The following is a 27863-nucleotide window of genomic DNA, read 5'->3' as shown; positions in this document are numbered from 1 at the left end:
TTTTTTTTCTTTGTATGCAAGCATTGTGTTTTTAAGTTCTCACACACTCACAAATATGTTATTTCCATATATTCTTTCAAACTTTTGCTTTTACAAACTTGATCCAATTTTCCAATCCCCTTGTTTCATGACAGCATTGTCAAGCGTGGCAGCTGTTATTCTATTAGACTACCTAATTAAATGTTCAAATCAGTTGATTAGTATAATTCCTAAGTTGAAAGAGTCACATATCAAGATGTGGCCTCTGTGAAAGTGTTACTATAAATTCCCCTTTTTAATCTGCCGATATCTGAGTCTTTTCCTTCATAAAAGAGCATATCACAACAGCCTTTGAAATCACATTTATTTAAAATTATTTTCAGTACAAACCTTAACAGAAAAAATAGTATAATTTACACAAAAACAAGAATTTTGACATATATGTTCTTATAAAATATTATCAGAAGTCCTTTTATGTGATACAACCACTCAAAGCAAGAAGCAGTTAGTAGCAGCAAGGTCTGTTATAATATTTATCCAAATGCCCATTAAAATACACACTGAAAATACAAAAAAATATGTATCCATCTATTAGCAGAAACTGATATGAGACAGACAGTACATAAGACTTGAGTTAAGTTGGTAATCAATGGCTTCTTTATTACAAAAAAAATGCACTTTTGCCTTGTTGTAAGGAGATATTAATTTGTTTGAGCACCATATTCAGATATGTATGAGTATGTCATTACTTTTACAAAATCAAGCTTTTCCACCATTTTGAAAAGTATTGCTATTCACAGTGGATTTTTTAACTTCTATCGTCATGGACTGCCTCTCAGCTCGTGACTCCATTTTCACTCCACCCGAGATCCCCATGGTTCCCAGCACAGCCTTCCCAGTCTTCAGGCTCTTGGACATTGGGATGCGGGTGAGCCCTGAACGCGCTGGCTGGGCATCATGCCCAGTCTGTTGACAATAGGGAAAGAGAGTACAGTTTCTCAGGCAGGAGTATGAATACAGTGGATTATTTTGAAGGCCATGAAGTGTAAATAATGGGAAAGGGGTTAAACCCATTATAAGAAGAAAGGAATCCAGAGTTTATAAGCAATGTAGCTGATCATATGTGTGAAAAGAACCATATGAATGAAAAATGTAAATATTTAGTCTTTCTTTCACTTCGGTCCTGGTAATTGTCCAGGCTGGGTTTCAATGTACTGTTACTGTTTCAAGGCTCCTTTGTGTCAGCCAGAGGGCACAGAGCCCTACATTGGCTGTTGGTGAATGTAAACACTGAGTAACAACTATAAATTACAGCATGACTGTAGCAGGGTGGCAAAATGCCACATCATTAGCTCTGGTGCTCTGAGGCCCGCACATAGGGCCCTTTCTGTCACGCTATCAATCTGATCCACAAAGAGCATGTTACAGGGTCCAGTGGAACCCCAACACTGTTTTCTTCAGCTTCCATTCTAGTAAATTCACCTCATGAAACTCTATATGATGTGTTTCTGAAGTAATTGTCACTTTTCAAGAAAATGAAAAACGGAATTTTATTTTAAATAGTTTGGCATTTTAGAAAAAGGGGTTATTCACTTTTTTTTAAATCTGGGACTGTCAAGAGAAGATCAATACCTATCTTACATTAGCAGGATAAGTATAACACTACAGTCAGCAGCCTGATACTTAGATTAAGCGCAATACCTTATTGTTTAATCAGTGCAAAAGCCGGAGTATAAAAATAACTATTTATATTCAATGTCATCTGATGCATACTCTATTGTGACGCAGTGAAAAAGTCATCCCTAAACTTTATGGTTTGCAAGAATAAAAAGCTAGATATAATGGGGATATTAGTTAGCTGTACTACGGGGCCATGTTAAAATCTTGATTCTGATTGATCAACAATCCATAGCAACGGTCTGTTATCTCTCAACAGCACACTGTTGCTATGCATATGGCTCTACCGACCCCAGCAGACTGAATGTAATCATGTCAATTTGCCAAAGTCTAGTTATGTTGACGTTAGTTTGTTTACGGTGGGAAAAACAAAAAAGAGGTAGAATCAACAAAGAGCAGGCAAGAGGGGTTAGAGGCACCAACGCTGGAGGCTATGACTGTGAAGTCTACAAAACTGAAGATGGTGCATGAGGTAAACACTTAATGCAAGTACGTATGGGTAGGGTACTGCACGGTACTGAAAGAAAGAGGAGTTATTAACACCCAGCCAAATTTGAATGATTTGGCTGAGTGTCGGCTAAGTGTATGGAAGCTGTTCTCAAGAGCCAATCATCTGTACAGTGGGCTCTAAAGATAGATGACAGACCAGTCAACTGCAGCTTGATTCCAAGTCATGGGGGAGGAGTGTAGAAACAATTCCTTTTTTTCATTCTTGTTAAATGTGTATCACTGTTTCCTTGGCTTTGTTTGCTCAAATTTGAAATCCATCTGTCTTATCTGGAATGTAAGTGTGGCATTGCCAAAGCAGGGCAATTTGGAAAGGTATTTTAAGATGGTGCACAAATGCTACAACACTGATTTCCATACAATAACAGCTCCACAAACCCAGAAAAGTGTTAGAGCTGAGGCGCCATTTAGCAGCCCAGCTTTCAATTTTCACCATGCCTGGATTGGTGGATCTCAGCAGACTGGTTACTTTGAAAGTAGATCTTTAAACGGTTGGGCACTGTAGCTGTTGCATGTGTAGTTAACTTCGATCATGAAAGCGAACAAATGAAGCTACTGCAGGCACTGCTTTTGGAAATTTGATAAAAAACAGTTTCATTTTACAACTTCAGAATTCATTACTGAATTTCATTAGTTAAGTGGTCACATACTTTCACGTGTTTTTAACAACAACTTTCTAACATATACAATCTATTTAGAAGCACTGACTTTTACAAAACTGCCAACTAACAAGTCTAGTGAACAGGTTGTTATAGCAGACTGGAACCTCCCCGCCAGGTTAGACAAGACCCCTCTAGTTAGTGTCATGGTCCTACTCACCCTGTTTGGGTTCCAGTCCACTATAACAGCCCACTCACTTTACCTTATCCCTTTCTTAGACTTTCAAACTAGATATTTTGTTAACTTTAAACACAGTCAGGATATATTTTACAACCTGTTTTAAATCGTGCTAAGTTAAGCTACTTGGCTGCAAAGAAAATTGTATTGATCTTCTCATTAACTTGCCTCAAAACTCCCTTTCTTTCAATTTATTGTTCAAATCAATGATAGAACACATTTTTTGTACATGCATCAAATAGAATGGATGAACTAAATTATGAGAAAGTGCGTTATTTGAAAGAAACCTAACTCAGCTTATCTCAACTTACCATGCTTTGTGTGGGTCTTGAAGGGTTGGTTGCAACAGGTGATATTGTGATACTGCTCATCACCTTGCTCTGCGAGCTCCTGGTAGTAGTAGTAGTAGTGGTGATTTGGCGGGGGGAGCGTAAAACTGTACCAGTCGATAAGGTCATTTCCTTGCTCTCTGTTACAGAAGCCACCGGCCTGACTACCATCTTTGGGTTGATGCTGTTACCTAGAAGAATGTGGATCTTGTTATCATCAGTAGTGGTGATAACACCAGTGTTGTTGTGACCCTTTCGTATTGGCATTGGGACCATTTGCTTCTCCGGGGTCACCTTGAACACAGCTCGGCCCATTGTCATCTCCTGTGGGTCTGGGGAGGCGGATGCTTCTGGCACTATAGCTGTGCTCACTGTCATGATTGAGACAGGGGACAAGGGCCTTCCTGAGGCGGAGGAGGGAGCTCGGCTGCTTTCTGGTGATTTGGCTCTGGATATCGCTGTGATTGTGACTGGAGACTTGGCTCTTTCTGGGCCATGAGGTCCAACAGTGGACTTTTTCTTGTGGGCTGACGCAGAGTAGGAAGGAATGATTGTGATTCTGGATTTGGGTTGAGATGGGTTGGGGCTTAGGGGAGCTGAGCTGGAGAAGACGTCCTCAGCAGTAGGACTGCTAATCTCAAGACGGGCCATGTTGTTTTGGTGGTCCGGTGTAACCCGGATGTGCAAAGGCTGACCTTGCTTTGGAGACATAGTTACTTCAGAAGGCAAATGGTTTCCATTGATTTGCAAAGGCTTTTCCAAGTTGTCCTTTTTCCTCATCCAGGGAATCCAGGATTTCTTCATACCTAGGTCACTGCTAGATGAAGGGAAACGCTCAATACCACCACCCTTTTCTGATGGCTTCTTCAGACACTTCTGTCTGAGGTTGCTCATGATGTGATTCTCCTCTTGGACAGACTTCCTGATGAATACAGCTGGGGTATCTTCGTCCACTAACCCATTGGATGACGCCTCTGTCTGTACTCCAGTGGATGTCACAGCAATGTCCACCATTCTTCTTCCGTTCAAACTGGGCCTTAAGGCTCGACTATGGCGCTTAGTAATCTCCAGTTCTTTGGTGAGATGGAAAACTTCAGTACTCATGTTCTTGGCTCTCTCCTCCTCTTCCAAGAATCTCTGTTGCAGGATAGAGTAATCCACTTGGAGCTGAGAGAGTTGGTCTTCTTTATGCATTAGTTCATGAACCTTCTCCTTGAGGGCGACAACGTCATTATGCAGTTCTCTGGTTTTCACCTCCTCCCTCATGCATCGTGTGCGGAGGTCTACATCCTGGCATTCCTCCTCCCCTTTCTCAATTGCTTTGTTTCTTGCGATCTGACATCTCATTTCCTCTACCTGCTGGGAAAGAATGTTGGCTTTGTCTTGTTCAGTCATGAACTTTTTTTCCAACATGTCATACTGATCTTCTGTTTTGATCAAATCTCCCTCGACTACTTCCAGTTGTTTGAGGCGATTTTTCAGTCGCTCAATTTCGTATGTCAACTCCATAACTTTATTGTCTTCTTTTTTGACGGGGTCAGACATTTTCCCCTGCTCACATTTCACTAAATTCTTAACTGATAGCTTTTCTGCTTGCTCAAACCCATCCAACCTCTTTTTCATTTGGCTGACCTTAGAATTGAGATCTGTAGTTTTATCAATTTCATAGGCAAGCTTGGTGCTGAGCTCCCCCTTTTCAATGATGAGGATTTCTACTTTGGTTTCCATCTCTGATTTAAGCTTTAAGAGCTTTTTGCTCTCGTCTATCAGTTTCTCAGTCACCTCCATAACTTTACCCTGCTCAATTTTGATAACCTTACTCATTTCCTCTTTCTTCTTCTCATCTGATTTAAGTCTTTCCATCAGGGTCTTGCGTTCCTCCATCAAAGCAACAGTCAATGACTTCAGTTTAGTCAAGTCATCCTTAAGGCTCAGCTCCGACTTTTCTAACTTTAACTCGGAGGATTCAACCTCTTTCATGCGGATCCTGAGAGCGACGACTTCATCTGAGAGCTCTTTGGTCAGGCCCTTCTCTTTCTCTAGAGCCGTGTGCAGCTGTGCACACTCAGCTTTACTTACGCTAAAGGCAGCCTCAAGTGTCTCCAACTCCATCATCCTTTTCCGGAGCTTTTCCACTTCCAGCCTGAGGTCTTTACTCTTACCGTCCTCCTCTAGTAGTCTCTTCCTGAGCTCTTTACATTGATTTTCAGTCTTGGTGATCTCTTCATCCTTCCCCTCCATCTCCATCACTCGTTTCCGCAAGTTCTCCAACTCAGTGATTAAATTTGAATTGCCACATTCTCCTTTACCGATCTTTTCTCTCAGCTCTTGCAGTTCCTCCTCAGATTTCTTCAAGGTTCTGTTACTTTCATCTTGCTCATCCACTTTATGCATTAGCCCTGATAGTTTGGCATTGAGCTGACGGTTGTTGATCTCGTGACTGGCCAGTTTGGCACTCATCTCCTCGTGCTGTTGGGTGAGCTTGGCAGATTTCTCCTTTAGTTCAGCCTCCAGGCTAAGCACCCTATGCCCATCTTCCTGAGCACGCTCCCTTGCTTCACTCAGTGCCTGCTCCTGCTGCTGGAGCTGCTGGCTCAGTTCCTGGACCCGCTGACTCTGTTGGTCCATTTGCTCTAGGTGCTGCTGGCGCTCATTGACCAACATCAGGGCAAATGAATTCAGCTTCACCAGCTCCTCTCGCACCTTGGCCAGACGTTTGGAGTGCTCCTTCTCCTTTTTGACCTGGTAGGCCTTTTCAGTCTCAAGAAGCCGCTTCAGTCTAAAATTTGTGGGGGGAAAAGAAACACATTATTTTGATGGTGTGATTGTATTTTTAAGGTCTGTAGCGTTGCATCTGTATTTTCCATCATGCCAGTGAAATGTGATGACTTTTAATCCAGGATGAGATGTTTAATCCCAGTCAGTGTTTTAATGGTCATGAGGAATAATCCTCATTTTTTCCATTAGTTTGAGTAAAGTATCTCTTTATTTTTATGTAAGGTATAATCTCCAAACATTCAAACCAACTACCAAAAAAAACCTAGATATTTACATTTAGACATTTTACAGATTTAAACCTTATTGTTCATAAATTGGATATCTAATACTTGACTTGTCAAATCACGTGTAATATTTGGTTGCTGAAATGGATTCAACACATGAAGCTATTTCTATCTTTCTTATACAAAAGCAGACTTTGATGGAAAATTAATTGGAACACAAAATATCCTGTGCAATAAAAGGACGCTCATGCATGCTTTGCTGCTATGAAGAATAAGTAACAGGATCAAGTGGGGAGTCTGGCAAAGATCTGCACCACAAATCCCAAACCCTCATGGTATTTTCTGTTTTCCCTGTTGTTGGGATACAGACCAAGAACACAAACTGCTCGAGAAAGTTTAACACCCCCTCACCAAGTGGTCTTCTTTTCTCTTAGCTTCTTTCTATGCTGCTCATGCTCATTCTCATCCCCAGCTCCAACAAAATGCATGCAAAGCAAATTGAATGCAAAGCTGCATCCTCTCCCTGCACACTCCCAGGGAGATACTACATACACAAGCTGAACATTTTTGCATTGCAAAAGAAACCAAATGAATACAGGGGCCAGTGTGGCGAGGAAGGTTGTGCATCTACAAACATGTGCTCAGAATGAGCTTTGTTTAAAACACATATACAGTGGGCACGGTTACAGAGCCACAAGAACTTAACAGCAAAAAACCTTCAAACTTACCCACTATGGATGCTTTATGGTCAACAAAAGAATAAGTAGTGCCCTTTAAAAAAAATCCACTGAGAGTGCATAAGAAGAAGCAAGGCTCTTTTTTAAGTTCCACAGATATTCCACCGTCACATTCCAAGCATGTTATCAGGACAATGAAAGGTGAATAATACAGTGCAGCACCATCAGACCTCTGCTGAGTGATGTCACCTAACCCATATAGGGCATTAATGTGTTGGTAAGAGAGTGTGTGCTGCTCTACTGTGAACGCAGTGAAGGGGGTGGGACCCTTGCAGCAGGAGGAGTGCTTTGCAAAACTCTTCCCAATTTCCATGCTTTCATAAAACATGGCATTTTTCAGGGAAACAGATCTTTTCTTTTTTCAAGTTTACAAAGGTTTAGAATAGAATGAAAAATGTACAGATTTGCTCAGGGAGATGTGTATAAGTGCAAGTTAAACTTTGATCATAAGGATCTCCATATTTCAAACTGTAAAGTACATCGCCTGTGCAGACCAGAAGACAAATTCTTACTGCTACAGGAGATGTGAGAGTCTGCTGGTGTTCCACTCAGGGGGAACCTGGACTTAAACAGGGCTCCCTGCTAAAGTTATGTGTGATGAGGAAAACAGATATGGATGAGGTAAATGTCTCCCTTGAGGTGAAAATGATCTGGAATGACATGTAACCATAACAATTGGTCTATGAAGGATATACTCTGATTTTTACATTAAACTGTTTAGATATACTTTATCTTAAATCAAACAAACAAAACCTTCACAAACAAATTTGAATTTCAAACTGTATCAGCGTGATACTTAGCATATGCATGGATTTACAATAACAGCATTCTTCTTTGCCAAGCGGAATTACTGCTTTTGGCTTCTGTGTAGAGAGGCCATCCAGATCTTTGAGTGCAGCTCTTAAAATTCTAACATACACAGTCAGATGTCAATGATACCCTAGAAATTGGCCTTCTAAAGTTACTCTCATGTGAAGGTCAAAGTCATGATGTCAGCTGTATTTTGCTTCAGTGGTCAAGTAATGTAAGAACTAAGAATGAGTCCATTAGTTCTAAGTCTGTTACTAAGGAGGAAATAAACCACACTAATTGGCTGTTAAGAGTGAATCCAGGTCCAAGTGGCAAATGAAAGGCCCTCTGATAAAGAAATGCAGCTGCCAGTGTAGTGCAAGTGTTTCCTCTCAGTATTAATTATCCAGACTTGTATGTTAGGCTTGAGAAAGTTTTTCAAATGAGGCACTCCAGCTTCAAAGTCAGCTTGAACATGTGTGAAAAATATAGAGGTACACTTCTTAAGCAAATGCACAGGTGTGATTCAAGAGAACATTTTTTAGCCATGGAATAACATCTCATCCTATGCTTCCTGGGGAATTTGCTCAGAGGCACTGCGGCCCCTCTGTGTACAGAGGCTGAAGATTGAAGCAGATATGAGCTGCCAAAAAGCTGCCAAAACACAGTGTTGTACAGTAATGATCTCTCTTGACAGACTGAGAGTCAGTGATAATGAACAGCATGCAAGATTTATGTGATGTTAAAAGAGAGAAAGCAGAAGAATATAGGACATTGGACATTTCAGGACAGCCACAATATATCTGTCCATGCTGTATGTGCTTTTGTCATGACTTTAAAAGACAAGAATTCAAGCATTTCATGTGTTGATTTTAATTTTCTGTGCGTGACTTCACACTCTTTTAGCCCCTTTTCTTCTGATAATCATTACACATACCACCATGCCACTTAAAAATTTAAACTCTTGACGTATAAATTGCTTGTTGTCGGAGAAGGTGTTAATGGCTGATGGCTGCAAGTCAGAAATGCTTCTCCCGATGTGCCCATCCTCTACATTCCTGTGGATGTTTGGCGCAAGACTTTTGACTTTTCTTTCTTCACACTCACCCAGATGGCTGGAGGAGATCAACTTGATAAAGATTGGATGATGACATGGATCCTTCTCATGTAAAAGACTGAATGTCAAAACAAGGGCAGTCAAAGAAATGGCTGATATTTGCATACCAGTGTCTGACTATTTCCATGCAAAGAGAAAAATCGTTGCTTTGTGTTTTTTAATCTGATTTCACATCGTACGTGCTTGTCTTTAGTTTGTGCATTGGTTTCAGTTCAGCGAGACACGATGATTAAGATCAATTTTTCTTATGCATGTTTTTGATTCTGTGTCTATTCTTGACTCCAGGACAGTTTTGTGTCCTTCTATGGCAACAGAAAAGAGAACCTGGGCTCTGCAGGTGCTGACAGATGAAGACCTAGCAGAGCTCAACCCCTTCACTCTCTCTCTCTCTCTCTCTCTCTCTCTCTCTCTCTCTCTCTCTCTCTCTCTCTCTCTCTCTCTCTCTCTCTCTCTCTCCCTGAGGTGACAGAGGCCGACCTGTGCACGAGCCAATGAACCTGTTGCAAACTGGCATTAGAAGGAGGTCACCTCTTCCTTGTGTACAAACCGAGGATCAAGTGAAGGTGAAGAAGTTTGCTCATTAATTGTGCCATGTGTTTTAGACTGAAGCCAGGGGTTAATGCCCCCAGTTTTTAAAGGTTTTCATTAAATGTTGTCCAATTTTATACAGATAATTATGCTCTCCAAAAGGATGACACTATTGGGATCACCAATGAATTTGGTAATCCCTTACGTGTCTTCCTCCTACTATTAGTGGATAGACAGAGTGCTTCAGAAATTCTTGATGCCAACATAAGGTTGACATGTTTACTTGTTTAAAACATGGACGAAGTGGACATGAGCAACTGTGGAAAAACATGGTTAAGAACTACTGATAGGTTGGTCCATGTTTATTTGGTCCAACTCCGGACATATCTCTTTATTATAGTGAACAGCACTTTAATGCACTTTTTTGCACTTTGTATATGCTCTTGTGATGTATTGTTGTTTTCATTGTCATGCTATCATGATGTGTTGTTTCCATCTGTTATTTATCTTTATCGTTGTTATGAACTCTGTTTTGACTTGGCGGGGAAGACGGATGAAAATTAGCCTTATGGCTAACATATTTACATGGATGCTACGCTGACATGTTCATTAATGCGCACTATCCCTTTAAATAAATAAATATAGAAACAAACTATGGCATTCATGTAAATTTGCAGCTTTTAATTAAATATGTTTTCAAAGTTTCAAAGATGAGCACTTAACATTCTCAAGAGAACATGCTCAAAGAGTGTATTCAGCAGCATTCCAGATCCCAAATGTATAATAATAATCTAATATTTATTTTATTTTTGGAGCACTTTATAAAAGCCAGGTTACAAAGTTCTTTACATGGGAAGCAAAATAAAACAAGCAGGTCATAAAATGACACAAGGCAAAATAAAGAAAAAAAAACACATAAATTTCCCCTAAAATAAAAATTAGGAATTCAATTATTTTAAAATATGTATTTTAAAATGGTTAAAATCAAGCAAAATAAAAAAAAGTTCAGCTAAAATCTGCGTTACAAGTATGTTTTAAGAAGGGATTCAAAATAAATGACAGACTCATCAGATCTGATCTCATCAGGCAGAGTGTCAGACCTCTCGCTGCAAACGCTCAACCCCCTTTTGTTTTTATTTTTGCATTTGAAATGCACAGTAAACATCTGCCCGAGGATCTCAATGCGTCAGTACGTATAGTATTAAAATGTCTAATATAGCTTGGAGAAATTCCATGAAGCTATAGTGGCTACTTTGGTTGAAATTTCAAAATACAACAAAGTCAGTGTACGCATCTGTGCACAATGAATTACTATTTTTAGGGGGTAAAAACTCCTTTCTTTTGAAATTTTTTGAGTAATGACTCTATCCTCTTACCCCTTCTCATATAAACCATAAAAAAGAGTAGCTTTGATGCTAGCCTCAAGTCTGCTGCTCATTTCCCAGCCCTCTCTCTGGTGTGTGATGGCAGCTCAGCTGTCATGACTGTGATTTAGCTTCTATGGTCTGTTTCCTGTGTCCTGCAGTAAAAGCTCAGGAAGAGATGTATTCTGTGCAGGCAGTGGGTCAGTGCTGCAAATGAACTGTTTGAAGTTCTGACAGTACATGAAATGCAGCATATAAGTGGTCTCTTGTCTGCTCTATAGATGATTGACTATATGGTCTACTATACGGTACAGAGGCTCTCCCTCTTTCTCTCAGTCCCTCTTACATCTGCAGTGGTGTTTCTGCTAATAAATGTAGAATCTATATACATGAAACACTTGATAGGCGCACTTTTCCATCAGTCAAATCATGTTTCAGCAGGCTTATACAGGGAAACAGTCTGCATTTTCATCTAGTGGCACTGAGGTTCCAAGTTCAAACTACATATTTTTATATGATCAGAAAATAACATATTATTCCATTTGTATATTTAACAACTAATGCCTGAGACTAATCCCTGTCTCCCCGGGTTATTGTGTGAGAATGTACACCCATGTGTGAAGGGAATTGCAACAAATTACGTTCCCTAACAAGCAACAGCCAGTTAAACTCTTTTATCAGCAATCACGTTAATTAGTAGGGCCTCTTTCCTCGTACACATTCAGAGCACATCTCCACTCTCACAGCCAAGCTTGTTTGATCTCTGTGGGCCCTCCTCACACACACGTAATGTTATCACCCCCTCTCACATGTTACACAGAGCTTCTTTCCACCTGACCTCTCATCCCCTGTCTCCCCTTGACCAACAAGCCAGGTCACGACCTCAGCGCTGACTTCATTTCACAGATGATGTCATGGGAGATTTGCTCTCTTGTCTTTTTCTCCTGCTCCACCACCCGTGTCTCTGCCTCCTCTCTACCCCTGACCTCCCTCTTTCCCACAGCAAATAGCCTGACCCCATCCTAACCCCACTCTACCTCTCTCCTCCCTCACGCAGGCTGTGTACCTCTCACTGTCACATGTAGGTATGTGAGGTTATCACTCCAGTCGCCATCTCCACCCCTCTCTCGTCTTCTGTTCCCTCTCATGGCTGATGAGGCTATTTTTCACACATTCTCCGATGTCGATACATTCCCTCGCCACACTTTCCCCTTGAGTTATCTGATCTCACAGACTTTATACATTCCACACTGGTTTTATAGACAATGCAGGCGCTCTGTTGGATCTCCCTTTCACTCCTTTTCATAGGCATTATTGACTGACAAATGCTGTGCACATTAACTTTAATTTTAGTGTTTAAATACAGAGATGCATATGTTTTTTTTTTTAAAGAATTCAGGTTCTCTTTTCTTTTCTCATTTAAGTTAAACGTCTTGTTCCTATCATTTCTCAGCATTTTTTTTTTTGTTGGTTTTTCATAATATGCATATTTGGAAGTTTGCAAATTTGCTAATTTTAGATTTGCAAAATCAAGCATTAAGAGTTATTTTGAAAATGCAAAAATCAACTTTACAGACTCATGCACTCATTTTATTATATTCTATATGGTAACTTTATTTGTACAAATTTTATTCCAGTGATCAAATAGTGACTTCTTTTTGTAATTTAATTCCCCCTCCCACTGTTCTGAACCCATTCTGTGTGCAAGCTCTTGATTTCCTCTCACCTTTCTCTCTCCTGCTCCAGAAGGTTGGTGAAGTCATCACTCTTGTTCATGTAATCTACATGTTTGCGTTTCTCTGTGTCCAGCTCTTGGACAGTGCGACGGTGGCACTTCTCAGCTAGCAGCAACTGACCAAGCATCCTCCGGTATGTTTCTTTGTGTTTCTCCTGTAGACGATCCAGCTGGGAAAGAACAACAACAAGTTAAATAACCTCACTGGGAAACGAGAACAATGCTGCAAAATAAAAACATTTATGGAGCAGTGACCTAGCTGTTCAGTAATATCACATCAACTATTGACCACTGAAATGATACAGAGGCTTGTAAATAAGGAGAGTGGAGCCTAATAAGTATATCAGTTTACAGACATATTCATCAACAAGAGTTAGTCTAGGCTCATTAGAAACATCTCTGTGTCTGATAATGCAAACTGACCTCAATCATAGGCTTTTGGTAAACACTGTGGTTGTGTTGCTCTGTGCCTGTAATGAAGCCGTCTCTCTGCAAGGCCTGCAGGGCAGAACCAGGTGCTGCGGACCCATGTTGTGATTCAAGGGCCTCTGGGGCAGTTGGTTTGGCTCTTAGCATGCAGATAACATCTTCTCTTGCCTGAAATCACATGGAAATATAATGATACACAATTATTTTAACATGTTTTGACTTAAGGAGGAGGCCTGTGTTTACTCCATCTGCAAAACTGTTTGAGGAAATACATGTATCTTGGTCTGAGTGTGCAAATGTGGGAAAGGATGGATTCAAAATGATCTAATGCATGTTGTTAATGTCCATTTTGGACTAATTTCTCTGTGGTAAAAACAATCTTTTTGTCACACTCCCTTTTCATTGTATCACAGATTCCCGATTTCTCTCAAACTGTCACTTGGAAAGCACTTTTCTCATTTCCTCTGGTGTGTGAAACTACCACTTTTAACCACAAGATAGAGCTATTGTGCAAAAAACTCCATCACAACTCCAAACACAATGAAATCACAGCCATTTTCCATTCAAACAGAATGTGTTTATCCACATGCATTGGAAGGTAATATCCAGAATACAATTCTGAACATCATCTAACTCACCTGAACCTCTCCCTCCATGATCCCCAGCAGCCTCAGCAGATCCGCTTTGGACATATCCACGATGGCCCCCTTTTTTTCTCCATCTTCAAGAGAATCACACAGCAGCTTCTCTTTGTCAGAGATCACCTCGACCTCCACCTTTTCATCACCCTCTTTCTGCTGAACCTTGGTGATCAGGTTTTTTACAGGGAGACCCACTTCCTGTTCTTGGCTGATGTCGTTGTCCCCCTGAGGGACGCCAAGGACCCCATCGGCCGGGCTCTCCACCCCACTGCTTTTGGATCTCATCCTCTACCTGCACAGATAACAAAAGTCACAGTTTAATTTTTAGAAAAAAACATCAGGTATTTACTCCTACCATTTCAGCCATTTAAGTTTAGTTTTATGGTTTTATGACTCTGGCCTCGACTAAATTCCCTCTTATCGCAGCTTTCCCCTGGCTGTTTTACTGACCCACTCTTATCCAATGACAGATGACCTCATGTGAAAACATGCTGTAAACTTAGAAATACAGCTGATCACAACTCAATGGCCCTTTTTCAAAACACATTCCTTATCTGGAACACGTATCCACAGTTATCAATCACTATGTGTAGGTGTTTGTGTTATATGTCACTGTGTGCATTCCTGACAGGTCCTGCACTCTCATACGAGGTTGTGTATCTCATGCGGAGTGTTGATGGTCAGGAAGCACATTTGTGGCACTCCTGGGTGCTTTAACCATCTCTGCTGACATAAAAGCTCTGAGTAAAACATTTTATCCAGATCCTGAAAATAAATTTGTTGATGACAGACTCTAAATTTAATTTTACTTCATTAATCATTTGTAAAGACACAAGCCATGTTGAGGTGGCCAGCACCACGCTGGTGTTGTATCATTGATTACTTAAACATGCAGTGAACTGGGAGTATAACTTTGATGAGTTAGTACTTGCACACCCGCTGATACAAAATATTATGTCAGTGGTTCCTAAGCTATTATATTTGATGTACTAGCTCTCCTGTTTGAGGAGTTGGGGTGCCCCAAGCCATTTGTTAAGCTTGTACATACTGTATAAGTGATCATTATTTGTCAAGCACAGGTAAACAGGATATTTTCAGCAACCTTATTCGATTAATGCAGCTATTTTTACATTTTAACTTCAACTTTCAAAAATTAGCTTCAATGCCAGCCTACTATTTCAGCAATTAATCCATTACTTTCAGGTAACTATTTAATTGAGTTACAAATTACTTTAGATACCCAAAGGTTTTCAAATTATGTATCATCACATTTTGTATCCAGGCCTGTTATCTATTTTAAGTATTTAAAAGTAAGTAATTACTAGTAGCTTACTCTTGTAGCCATATGGTAGCTTAGCTAGCTAGCTTTAGACTATGGACCTGCTGGTTTAATTTAAGCTCTCAACTTGTGCTATAGCTAGTTCATTTCAACAGTTAAACTATTACTTTACCATATTTTCTCTTCTCTTCTAAACTACTCACTACTTTTAAGGCATTCCTAATGGCACGTTAGAATGATTTGGTTGCTTCTTTCATCCTGAACACAAATGTGGGATTACACGTTTCTAATTATTGCCACAAAATAACCTGATTGATAGCTAGCAGCGAAAGTTTCCTAGCACTGTAACAACTGTTCAAAGATGCGTAGAACAGAATATAGATGAGTTTTCTTTTCTTTGTGGTCGTTGACTGTATAAAACATGAATGTGTTTGTAGTGAAATCACCCATTGGTTTCTGAAGAGGGTTAGAGGTTAGTGTTTAAAGCCAGACGATGGCAGTGACAATACTGGAAATGCAGACTAGCAGCAGACAAAAAGGTGGAGTTGAAGCAGGCCTTAAGCTTCCTGGCAACTACACTGCGCCCGGTTGTCAGTCAAATCAGCTATGCCACTAACTATACACACCTATGTGTAACTCCAAGTCTTAATATTTTCAAAACGGATGAGTAATAAAGAAATCCACCACCTGTACAGTTTGAACGAAAACATACATTAACTATTCAGACCAAAACAGTTTTTGTATCTGGCTGTGAACATGTTCAATTGTGCTTTAAAAATGTACATTTTAACAAGAGTTTTTACGGGCATTCCTTGGCTTTAGGAGCCAGCTTCAAGTGGACACTCAAGGAACTGCAGTTTTTTTGTCACTTCCGCATTGGCTTCATTTTGGCTTCAGCGCCTGGTTCTGCCCTTGGCTTAATTTTTCAATGCTGGTGGTTGCTGCTTATTTGTGGGGTGTTAAATGGGACATGATGTGTTGGCAAGGATTAGTTTGTTTAACCTCTTTTACAACAGCCTTGAGATTAAGTTCACCTGTGGTGATCAATTTCAGGTATGATGCAACACTACTTGATTTTAACCAACAGAAAACGCCCTGGACCGCCAAAAATCCCCAAGAACTCTGATGATATCACAGTGCTTTGACCTCTGAATCATGTATTGAGCAAGATGACCAAAAAGTTATGAATTCTCAAATAAACACAGGGGGACTGCTGATATATTCAAAAACCACCTAAACTGTCAATGAACTTTGTATGGTATAGGGAATGTACACACACACACACACACACACACACACACACACACACACACACACACACACACACACACACACAAAGTGCAACATTAGCAAATGACAAGATCTGTCCAACTCAATTAAAATGGTCATGTCACAGTGGTTTTAGAGTAATAGGACTTTCTATTATGCATTTTTGAAAGGTATAAAATTGTGTACATTAATGGTTGGTTCACATCAACACAAATGTGTATCTTCCTCTGTAATAGTGGTCTGTGAGGTTAAGAGTGCAGTGAGTTCTAATGTTGCTTGAACCCATTTTCCTTGAATACCACCTCTTTCAAGGAAAAAGACCTACGCACATAGAGAGTAGAGTGCAAGATAACAGCAAATGCATCTCTGTTTAAATAGGAGAAGGAAAAATAAGCTGACAAACCAACACATTAAATGCATTCCTTATCAAAGTTCTGGGAGTCCATGGAGTGCACACTGACTCCAAGGAGAGCTGTTTCTTGACTAGAGATTAATTGCAGTGCCGTCTTTCCTGCCCATAACCATTACTTTCAGCTGTGAGCTCACTATCAATGAGTTAAAAGTCAGAGCACAGTCGTGTACACAAATACTTATAGTGTCCACCCCACCATTCAGCTAATGCCAGAGAGTCTGAATGACTGGAGACATGCCCAGTGGTAGAGGGCATTAAAATTGGCACTGCTGGGACATGAGTGATGAAACATAGAAACATGTGCAGTGCTGTAAATGACTTGGGCAGAGTTCCTAAGTACGGTGACAAAATGGTTGACACTGAGTTAGGCACCAAGTTTATTTTGAATTGCTGGGCTGGTGCCATGAAAATTCAGAGGCTACTGTAAGTGCTCGGCTCATTTCGCAGGGTGTATCTCTGTCAACAGAGCAAGTAGCGTAGTGTTGTGATGCATGTGCATAATTAAAGGGTGAGCTAAACGATAATAAAAAGATGTTTATATAAAGGGAGTGTTCAAAAAAATTGAGCACAGTGGCCATTTCACTCTGACATCACACTGTTCTGTATGGCAATGCTATATATAACAGGGTCACATAAGTTCCTGTACCCTTCATGGTCATTTTTGTTTTAATTACACAAAATATACCAGGCAATTGTTTATTTGCAACTTGAAGGACCTCAAAACTCTGTTGTATGCTAGTTAGTTTGTACTTTTACTGGAAGGAGTGGGGGTCTGTTGTTTAGCTTAAGTCATTACCTTAATACATCCTCTTATCTATTTTATTATTTATGTATATGTGGTGGTTCCCCCATTAGTGTTTAATGTCTTAACTAACTAACTAACTAACTAACTAACTAACTAACTAACTAACTAACTAACTGTTATTTAATAGATTTGATTGACATGTCTTGTGAAAAGAGTTATTTAAAAAGTTAGTGGGCTAGGTAAAGGTGCACGGTAGGTCATGCTAATTTAAGTGTATGGCAAGTAATGCTAGCGCTGCTACTTGTGTAGGACGGGTTATAAATCATATGAAAAAAGATATATGATAACTCTTTGGTTGAAACTACTTGGCTAACTTTAGCATCCTACCGACTCCGAGCGAACTAAATGTTTAGCTTGCTAATATTGCCGTTAGCCTACACCGTCCTTATTAATATGTAAATCTGAAAAGCTTACGTATTACATATTAATGTGTACCTTAGCTTTGAGGGTATTAAGAAGTTTTCCCAGACAAAGAGCTGCTTGTTATGAATTCAAACCAGGCTGATGAAAATGATATTGCAGAATTGAAAGTAAATTCAAAGGGGCTCTAAAACCAAAACAACAAAAAATTAGCTGAAGAAGGCTAAATAAGTCAATGCAATTTCTTATGTTTTCCCTTGTTCATACAGTGAATCTCAATGATTTGCAAGATATGGAATTGTGTCAAGAGTTTGGTTGATAAGATTTTGTTATCATGTTGTTGTTTTTTTCCTGCCAGTTAAGCCAACTGATGACGAGTCTTTAATCTACCTTGACGGGTCAGTATAGTCTTGAATGAAGTGAACTTTCCAGAGCAGCAAGCAGGGATTCCTTGGGCAAGTGGCCTCCATTCCAGTCTGACATGCAACATTCCCAGTTGTCTTTATGGAAAACTGACAAGAGCTACGAGACAACAAGCGTTAACTCTGTGGTCCGTCCGTGCCAACTCGCCATGATTCCCATACACCTAATGGCATTTAAACCATGGACACAATGTATACAACAGATTGCTAGGCATCCAATCCAGAGTTCCTTGTGATATGAAAGGGTGGCCCAATATTCTCGTAGGCCTCAGACGACGCCTGAGTCTAAATTTAAAGCAAGAACCCAAATCTATTCCATGGTTTGGGTGAGCCCAGCTGTCACATTAAGGAGTATTAAAAGGGCCCAATGAAACACATGCTCCATTCCAAAATTTAAAAACGGCTACAATATTTTGGTCACAGATCAGCAAGATAGTGAAAATCCATTTGACTTGGGCATGCTTTTCAAAGCTGCTAGAGTTGGGAATAGACAGTGACTAACACCAGATTAATTATTGCATTAAATTCAAAATAGTTGTTTGATCGAAGGATCAGTCAATTAGTATAAAATCAAGCACAACAATCAATAAACCAGCAAATATGTCAAATACTGAGTAGTTTCAGCTTCTCAACAGAGATAAAAATGCCTGCTAGTAGCAATCTCTGAACTCACTCTCTATTGTCTGACTCCTGTGGCATCAGCTTGTTTTTGAGCCTGAAAAACACAAATGATTAAGTCATTTTTCCACATTCCCAGACAGTTTTGCAGGGCATCAAGTGTAGCCTATGGTTATTCAGACAGGTGATAATGGGTTTTTGGTCAGGACATTGATTTCCATGCACTCACATTTTTTTTATATAGCTCACAGGGAAATTGGGAGAGGAGTATTGAGCTTGGAGATGACATCATAGACTGGAACGCGAACTGCACATACATGCTAATGTCTGTTTATAGTGATTAACAAAATGCTGATGCGTTTAAAAGCAGGGATTGCTTTATAGTATGGGTGATCTGGCTGCCCACATGAATTGTATTCCTTAATACAACCAATACCAGCGGAAAGAGTGGTGAAGAAAACAACTCTGATTTCAAATGGACACTAGAATACTGTCAACAACTTAAATCCTGCACCTCGGCTCCACATTTTCATTCATATATCATAGAGATTAGCTTGCTGGTATCTGGTAGTACTAGTCTAAGTCCTTAATTGTGATATGCGTATATATTAATTAACTTTTTCCACACTCATCAGGCTCAGGCACTGATTAAAACTTTGATATTCAATAGAAGATGAAGAGGGGAGAGGGCTTGTGATAAAATTTTGACTTGTAGCCAAATTCATTTTCCAGAGATGAGGGATGAGTACAGCAGCTGCAAATACTGTTTTAGTGTGTGCAAAAGGAAAAATAGTTAGTTTGATTCAGTGAGTTTGATATAAAATCACACCAACCCAGTGTGACTAAATAAGGAGTGGGAAACAATCATTGCATGCAAGCACTTGGCAACTTGATCTGTCTGAGGACACTGATAAAATGCAGTATGCTGTGGAGGCTCTTCCGTCCTCACAAGGAAAACAAACTGACCCTCTAAGATATGAGAAATTTCATCAGAACTGTAGCTGTTGATAAGATTCAAAGCTACAAGTTCAATCCATTCAATATTGAAAGTTTTGCGAGCATCTATTTCCCATACTGGGGTACAATGCTGAAGTCTTTTTTAAGGATTATGATGGACAGCGTGTTCCAGCATAGACTGCCAGTGACCTCGAAGGGTCAGATTTTACATAACAGACATTTTCAAGGAAAATAAAGACACCAGAGGCAGAGAGGGGTTGCTAGCTTTTTTGGATTGCAATACTAAGTCAGACACATACCCTTGAGATTCAACTTTGCAACAGCACTTTTCTAAAAATATACAGTAAATGGAACCATCAAAGAGCATTCACGTGCAAAACACAAGCATTTACAGCTTGTCTTCCTGTAGCGATGGCTTCTATTAATACCTCATTGTAACAAAAACTCTACTGTTGGCGTGCCTTACTGGAGCAAAATGTCATCCTAGGTTGTAGGTTTCATTTTGTAGTATTCTCCTGATGTCACATTAACTTGATCCTCTCACTGGAGCCTTCTGTAGCTTCAGCAGTTAAGGTTTCAGCTATGAGCACACAGAGATAAATGTAGACACTTCTCTACATGTAATTTCATTTTTCATTGGCTTGCTTACTGCAAGGACAAACACACTGGCTCTTTTTCTTTATAAAAAACATCCCAAGTACTTCTTGTATAAGTCACTTATAAGATATGACATATTTATGAAACTTTTGCTGGTGGCGTTTTGTGAATTATTCATTTTGTTTCTTTTATGAACTCCCATGAACTCAGTGTGTAAATTCACAGGCACAATAGCAAACCCCTACAAGATGGGAGGGCTGTATGAACATGCATTATGACAATTTACATGTGGGACACTTTGATGTATATTTACTACATGCCAACCCATCTGTTCTTAAGCCACACATACTGTTCGTAAGCATATGGATTGGTGCAGCTGCTGGAATATATGACTCATCTACATCTGTTCTATTTATTCTGATACATATTTCAGTAAAAAAAATAAGCAATAACTAAAGCTTGAAAAAGTGGAGGAATTAACAAAGGAGCACCATAATACACTTGAGACAAAAACTGTTGATAAAGCACTATGTTTTTCAGCACCAATGGCATGAGTGGATATCAGCTTTACGACATAGAGATCAAGGAAGAGATCAAGTTCTAGCTGCTCTATGAATAGAAACAGCAGGACAACATATGGATGAAGCTCTCTCAGATACAGAGCATGTCATGGGGTCAGCCATTTGTCTGAAGTCTCGTCTAAATCTCTGCTTGATCGGAATTCCACAAATTGTAATCTTGGTCCTGGCAAGTGGTCCCACATTCTCAGAGGAAGAACTAATCCTTTTTTTGGGCACTGTCTAATGCAGTGTAGAATATCGGGCATTTTTGGCTCTCCATTGATTGGTTTTCATCAATTGAATGACATTTTTTGATTGCAAGACATTGCATTGACTGTAACATTTGTCACTTCGACTGGTATTGTGGTGCTTAAGTGTTTTTGGAGCAAGTTTGGAAATTAGTGCTCAATATTTTGCCGATAACACAACTATCTTTTTATTGCATTTGGAGTCGTTGAATTAGAAGAATGTAGCTGCAGTTAAATCAGCTACTGTAACTCCTCAACAACATCTAGTAGTTAGCTATATTTCTAGATGTTTCATCATCACATGCTTATGTAACTGAATATACAGTCTCAGGTCATGCCAATAGTCTGTATATTAAGACCAGTATTAATAGACTATGACTACTTGGCCATTCTGTTTGAGGCTATCATCGATGACACTCTTTTATTTGACTTTTCATTCCAAGGCTTAAGTAACTAATCTATTCATGCAAATAATTAAATTTCTAGTCTTTTTGTGTGGTGGCAAAAGCAGTGATTGTTCCTTTCATTGCACTTGACAGCTCAAACCTGTCCTGTAGGAGCGCCAGTTAAGGTCAGTTGGTACAGTACAGAGGCTATAGTCCTCACCACATTTTGGAGCTGTCATCCCCCACTATCTCACCACATACCCTGACACTCACAAGATTTTCTGTCAAATAAAGGCCCAAAGCCTGAAATATAATTTGGTAAAATCCTTTCCTGTACAACTTAGTGTTACTGCACTTATGAATCCACCGCTAGCCACAGTTAGCTTTTTTTTTTAGCCATGCTAATGTAATAGCTTTAAGGATGTCAGTGTCCAGCAGGGTCCATCACTTCATACACTCAAGACTGAAATATTTCAACAACAATCAAATAGATTTACATTAAATCACATTCAGAGAATTGAGTACAAGCAGATAAAGCCACCGCACTGTATCTGTTAATATGCTAGCTTTAACATTTCACCGTTGTGCCTGAAACTTCACCTTCAGAACTCTGCCAGACTATAGACTATAAAACCTGGTGTACACCTTTCATCAATAAGTTATCTGCATATCGATATGGTCTGATTTTATATAATGTTAAACCTGCTTTTTACTTCCAGGGAAGTGTATATGGGAACAAATCACACTTTAAGGTTAGGTGTAAAAGAGTTTCAGTCTCATTGAGAAACAAACTCGAATAAGCCAAATGCAAAACAACACAATCATCAAAAAAAGGGCAATGTTTGAATTGAAGTGTTTTTAAAAATATATTACTAAGGAAGCTGAAGTATGGCATGTTTGAGTGATGGTAAATGGACTTTACTTATATAGCGCTCTTCTAGTCTTTCTGACCACTCAAAGTGCTTTTATGCTTCTAGTCATATTCACCCATTCATAACACATTCACTCACTAAAGGTAGGGGCTACTATATAATTAGGGACCATCAGTATTAACTAATCTCATTCGTACACAGCTGAACAACAGCTTGAGCAATTTGGGGTTCAGTGTCTTGCCCAAGGACATTTCGGCATGTGACTGCAGTACTGAACCGCCAACCTTCCGATTGATAGACTACCAACTTTACTCACTGAGCCACAGCCCCCATGATGTTTTGTGGACCAAACAAAGTCAAACTTACCACTTTCAAAGCACTTCACGGCCTTGCCCCTGAATATATCTGTGATTTGCTGTCACCCTACCAGCCCGGGCGCAGCCTCAGATCCTAAGGCATCCTCAAAGTTAAAATCTAAGAGTGACCGAGTGTTTGCTGTGCAGGCTCCACGAATGTGGAACGACCTGCCTGAGGATCTCAGGCAAGCTGCATGAGTGTCTTCTTTTAAATCACAGCTGAAAACATTTTTATCTAAAGGCCTTCCTGTGACATTGTTTTATCCACAATGTTACATTTATTGTTAATTTACTTGTATTCATGTTTTTCTTTTATTCACTCTTTGTTTTATTTGTTTCAATGATTTTAATTGTTTTATTGTTTTAATTGCTTTTAGTAGTTTCTCTTTTACTCTTTTTTCAACTGTTCCTCTTAAATTGTCTTGCCATCCCCCCCATGCTTTGTTCTCTTTATTGTGTTTTTTTATGATGCAAAGCACTTTGTAACGTCTGTTTTGATAAGTGCTTTATAAATAAACGTTATTATTATTATTAGTAGTAGTAGTAGTAGTAGTAGTAGTAGTAGTAGTAGTAGTAATAAAAGAGAAGCATTTCTTAACTTTCACCTATCAGTTGCTTACAAACCCATACCAAGAGCAATGATAATGCTTCAAAAAATATAAAAAGAACAGTACATCTAAAACTCCAAGTTAAGGAGGACAAGATGCTAACATTCAGTTTATTACGCATACATCACACACACTAAGAATCTCCACAGGTGAATCCGATTGCAATGCTTGTTGAATTACTATTCTAAGAAGGCAAAATATATATTCATTTGTATAACCCGTCAGAGTCACAATGGCTCAGTAGACAAATGGGTTCTCTCAATCAAGAGGCATGTTAGAGGTTTGATCTCCATCTACTGCAGTCTACACCTTGAGATGTCCTACAGTGTAAGATAGCTAACCTCAGGAAGCTCCTGCAAGGAAAGCCATTGGTGTGTGCATGTGCAAGAATGTGTGTAGATATGATTAATATTGATGGACTGTTTACACTATGTAAAGCCTCTGCAAATCAATTTGTGTCACTGTGTAAGGGGGACTAGAAAAGAGCCATTTGTTACTGTACTTTAAAGTGCTTGTAATGAAAGGGCTCTATTATGCCAACCACACTTTATCAGATCTTCTCCACCACTATGCATTCCTCACTACGCGGGTGAGGAATTATATTGTTTTGTGTTGGTGTCAATCCTAAAAAAATATCTTCGAAAAAAACATGAAATGACTTTTTGTAGGTAGGAGGTGAAAAATAAAGAACAAAATGGCAAGGCAATGAAGAACCCCATCTCACAAGCTACTGTGTGAAATTCCAGGATGATATTTGTTCTTCAGCACAAAGCAACAATGAGCCTTACACAGCAGTCATCCTTATCTCAGTGCTATCAGTAAATACATGATGTATATCTCCCACACATGTCAGTGACATCACTGGAGAAAGTCTTTGGGTCCTTTGTTGCCGTCATCATCACTAGAAGAGTCATGATTATGTCACTTCCCGTCAAGACGCACAGATGTATGGGAAAGACATGGGATGGGTAGAGAGGGTGGGAAAACAGTGGAACTCTACTCATGTTTTCCTTCTGTGGTATTTCAGATGTCTCTAACAAACTAATGTAATTTTTTCCATGGGAGGAAGATGCAATGGTGCGATGTATGATTTATGTGCTTATAGACACATACAGGGAAATTATTGTGATCCTATTAAGCTCTGATTAATGTTTTCAACACTTATGTCCCTATGCTAACTTCACGGATGACCTCAGTAGCCCTACATGTCAAGAACAAATTAACAACCTGTCCAAATTGTAATCTTGCTAACATATCAAATGATCTCAGGATAGGCTTCGGTTGCCATGGCAGTTCAGGTTTTATTTTTGAACCGCGGGAACATGAGTTATAAGTACCACTGTTCTGCGAAACATCCAAAAGTGTCTAAACTGCATTTTTGGAATTCAAGACCAGAGGCCCTTATACGACTGGAGCTGTGCATGTGTCAGTGTCAGCTGTTGTTGAGGCCCACCAGACGTATGGGGAAGACACCGACCACTGAGCTCCACCTCCCAGTATATTGTGTCTGTGCTCATGCACATAGAGTAATTCCAAATAGCTTTTTACCATGCACATTAACTCACACGAAGACACAGGCACAGCTGCAACGTGGACTGTAAGGGAGGAATGAGGTCAGGGAGTTGATGATATGAAGGAAACTGTAAAGGTGTCAATGAATAATGAAAGCAATGCATTTGAAGGATTTAATGGCACAAATCCTTCTCTCCAGTGTATGGTGTCTAGAGCTTTGTTTGATTCCTCAAATTCATTGCAGTGTTGGCTTTAATCTTCTTACTCTTTTGGGGAAAGCGTTTTCTTTGTGTTTCCGAATCACTTCTTAAAAAACAAGCTGCACATGCAACAAGAACACCACACAAAAGCAAAACAGTGCCTTTCCTCTGGTGCACTAAAAATATAATATGACCTGTCACGACTGTCCATTCCCTGCTCTGTCAGTAGAAAATTGGTTGTGCTTAATGTTGCATCAAAGAAGCTAACCCAGCACCTCACAGTTAAACTTTATTACCTCCTTAACAACCTGTGTCACTTGAGTGACATAGAGTTATAATGTCATGAAGTAAGCTTGTGACACATTTAGTGCATCTCAATGCAGCTTTTGGCAAACATTCAACTTGGCCAGCTTCGTTTCACTTCACACAGAGACCACATTATTGATTTACAGTAAAACTGAGTCATTTACAAGCCACGACTGATAACTGCCCAGTCAACGTTCACAAATGTGTCTTTCTCGTGCAGCTATTTGTCTGATTGAACTGCACAGACTTGGTTTAGGGCATACGCTGAGCTGAAGCGGATAAGCTAAGATAAGGCTGGAACAAGCACAAAAATGTTAATGAGTAATCTCTTGCCACTTGTTCTCTTTGTCTTGTTTTAGCGGTGATATCACTGAGTGCACAGAGACCAAATCAGCTGAAGAGGGTTGGTGGGAGGGAGATAGGGTGAGGTTGCAGAGCCCCTGAACACTGACAGAGGGAATCTTTGACAGGGGTGTAAGCCACACCTGCGTTAGATTCCCTTGCACAGGGAGGAGTACATTTTATGTTTTCTTTCAGGCAGAAGATGTCCTGCTTGACAAATGGACAGCAGCAAGCAGGAGCCATGTGTCTTTTCCAAAAGGCAGATGACCTCATACAGATGAAATGGAATTCATTTTGGCATCATTACGATCCATAAATATTCAGGATAAAAGATGTCATCCTTCAGACCTCAGAAGCTTCTTAATGTTAGACAGTGGTGTGTATATTTATACTTTGTGTAATTCATTTGGTGTGTGTACAATCAGAGCAAGCATGAGACTGATTCTGACTTTCCCACTGCTTCAGACGTGTTGGAGTTGGCAGCTGAGAGAGAAGTTGAACCTTGCATGTGTGCATTTCTGTATGAGTGCATATCATTTAACATGAACTGCCAAATAAGATGGATTACGTCTCCTGCATTCTTAATATCTCAGAGAGCCATTTTCTTGGTTGTATTGTAAAGCTGTGGGCTTCTCCTCCCACATGTTTAGCACAGCAGCCTTCACTCTAAATGGTCACATTCATGCAGCCATATAAGCTGTAATTCATTGAAAAATGTTTGATTCATGACCCTCTCTCTCTCTCTTTCTGTCTCTCTCTCTCTCTGTGTATTTGCTGTATGCATTGTCACAATGCCATATCTGTATTGCCATTAACAAAAGTAGTCCCTTGTCTTCGCATGTGCAAGTTATTAATGCAACATGTTGACATCAACGTCATTTGAATGAATAAAAAGTGACCAGCATTACACAATTCTTCAAGGAATAGTTGCTCCATTCATATGGTGCAGAGCAGTTCTTACCACAGCTCCAGTAAAGCCAAGTGAGTAGATTTCTATCAATCAATGCTTTTTATTGTGTTCATAAATTAATGACAGCTTAGTGGCTGCACCTGTGGCTCAGCTGTTTCCTGTATTTCAGTCTAAGAAGTAGAAAAGCTGATAAGCTTGACTTTGCCAGAGGCACATTTGTTTCAGCAGCTTTTTTCCCACGCACAGGTAGATAGAACAAGAAAGCTTTCTTTGGAAGAAAATAAGGAGAAGAAGACTTACCTGCTGTTGAGGTGTCCCCAGTCTTGAGCTATTAGTAAGTCACACCAAGGGTAATCCTAGAGAAAGGCACTATGGCAGTAAAGTATCCTCTGGTATCTTCTGGCTTGTGTGGTCCACTTGTGGCGTCTACTGCGTTATGCCAAGAGCCATCTCCAGCTCTGCTCTCTCTCCCTCTCTTTCTCTCTTACTCTCTCTCTCCTTCCAGTTCTTCAGGTCAGAGAGGGAATGGTAGAGAGTACTGTAACTTCCCTCTCTCATCCTCCCTCCCTCTTTTACTCACACAGCCTATCCAGTCCTGCTCTGCTTAGAAGTCTTGAACACACCTCTCATTTTCCTTCCCTCCTATCCGTTGTAGAAGTCAGTTGCAGAGTGTGTGAGAATAAAAGGCAGAGGGGGTTGAGGGAAACAGGGAGGCACTATTCTTTCCTCACGCAGCAGTTGAAAGAAGCCGTTGCCCAGTGAGGAGAAAGGCAGAGGTGCAGTGTGATGTCCTTTGTCACAGGGCCAGATCTTTTCACTTAGCAACTTCCTCCATTGTCTCCCTCATCTCTTTTTGACTTGAAGGTATGCTTCTATATTTAACCTGTCCACGTTTGCCAACACAGGCGCTGTTAGCAGCTGAGACTATCTGAATGCTAGATGTTTTGGCCGGCCAGCTTGAGAGCTAACTCCCCGCTGACCCTTAGTGACAGCTGAACCATGCCATACCTTTTCTTATGCTGGGAAAGTCCGGTGACGCAGCCACCCAAGCCCTTGCAGCAGTCCAAGGAACCACCAATTGCAGAGGAGAGCTGAGTTCAGAGAAACTCCTCAGGGCTCTGGCAGCTCAACTGCCTCTTCAGCCCAGCTTCCTGAAAGAAAGGCGAGCAAGCT

The 27863-nt window shown here is 40.1% G+C and overlaps 1 protein-coding gene across 2 annotated transcripts; it reads right to left on the bottom strand.

Moving 5' to 3' along the window:
- Positions 1 to 336: 336 nt before the first annotated feature.
- Positions 337 to 27701, bottom strand: LOC117806090 (filamin-A-interacting protein 1-like). 2 transcript variants are annotated; one of them, XM_034674766.1, is made up of 6 exons: positions 26991 to 27701; positions 13669 to 13963; positions 13025 to 13198; positions 12593 to 12771; positions 3312 to 6108; positions 337 to 945 (listed from the first exon to the last, which is right to left on the bottom strand). In XM_034674766.1, exons 2-6 carry the CDS (start codon positions 13954 to 13956, stop codon positions 739 to 741), a joined length of 3645 nt encoding a protein of 1214 aa, XP_034530657.1. In that variant the 5' UTR covers positions 13957 to 13963; positions 26991 to 27701; the 3' UTR covers positions 337 to 738. The 2 variants fall into 2 exon arrangements, with proteins under 2 accessions (XP_034530657.1, XP_034530658.1); XM_034674767.1 differs by lacking the exon at positions 26991 to 27701 and adding an exon at positions 17872 to 17970.
- Between the last annotated feature and the right edge of the window lie 162 nt (positions 27702 to 27863).

This window comes from Notolabrus celidotus, chromosome 22 (assembly GCF_009762535.1).
Source record: "Notolabrus celidotus isolate fNotCel1 chromosome 22, fNotCel1.pri, whole genome shotgun sequence".
Lineage (NCBI taxonomy): Eukaryota > Metazoa > Chordata > Actinopteri > Labriformes > Labridae > Notolabrus > Notolabrus celidotus.
Note: the sequence above shows the minus strand (reverse complement) of the source record. Positions and strands in the feature narration are given on the sequence as shown.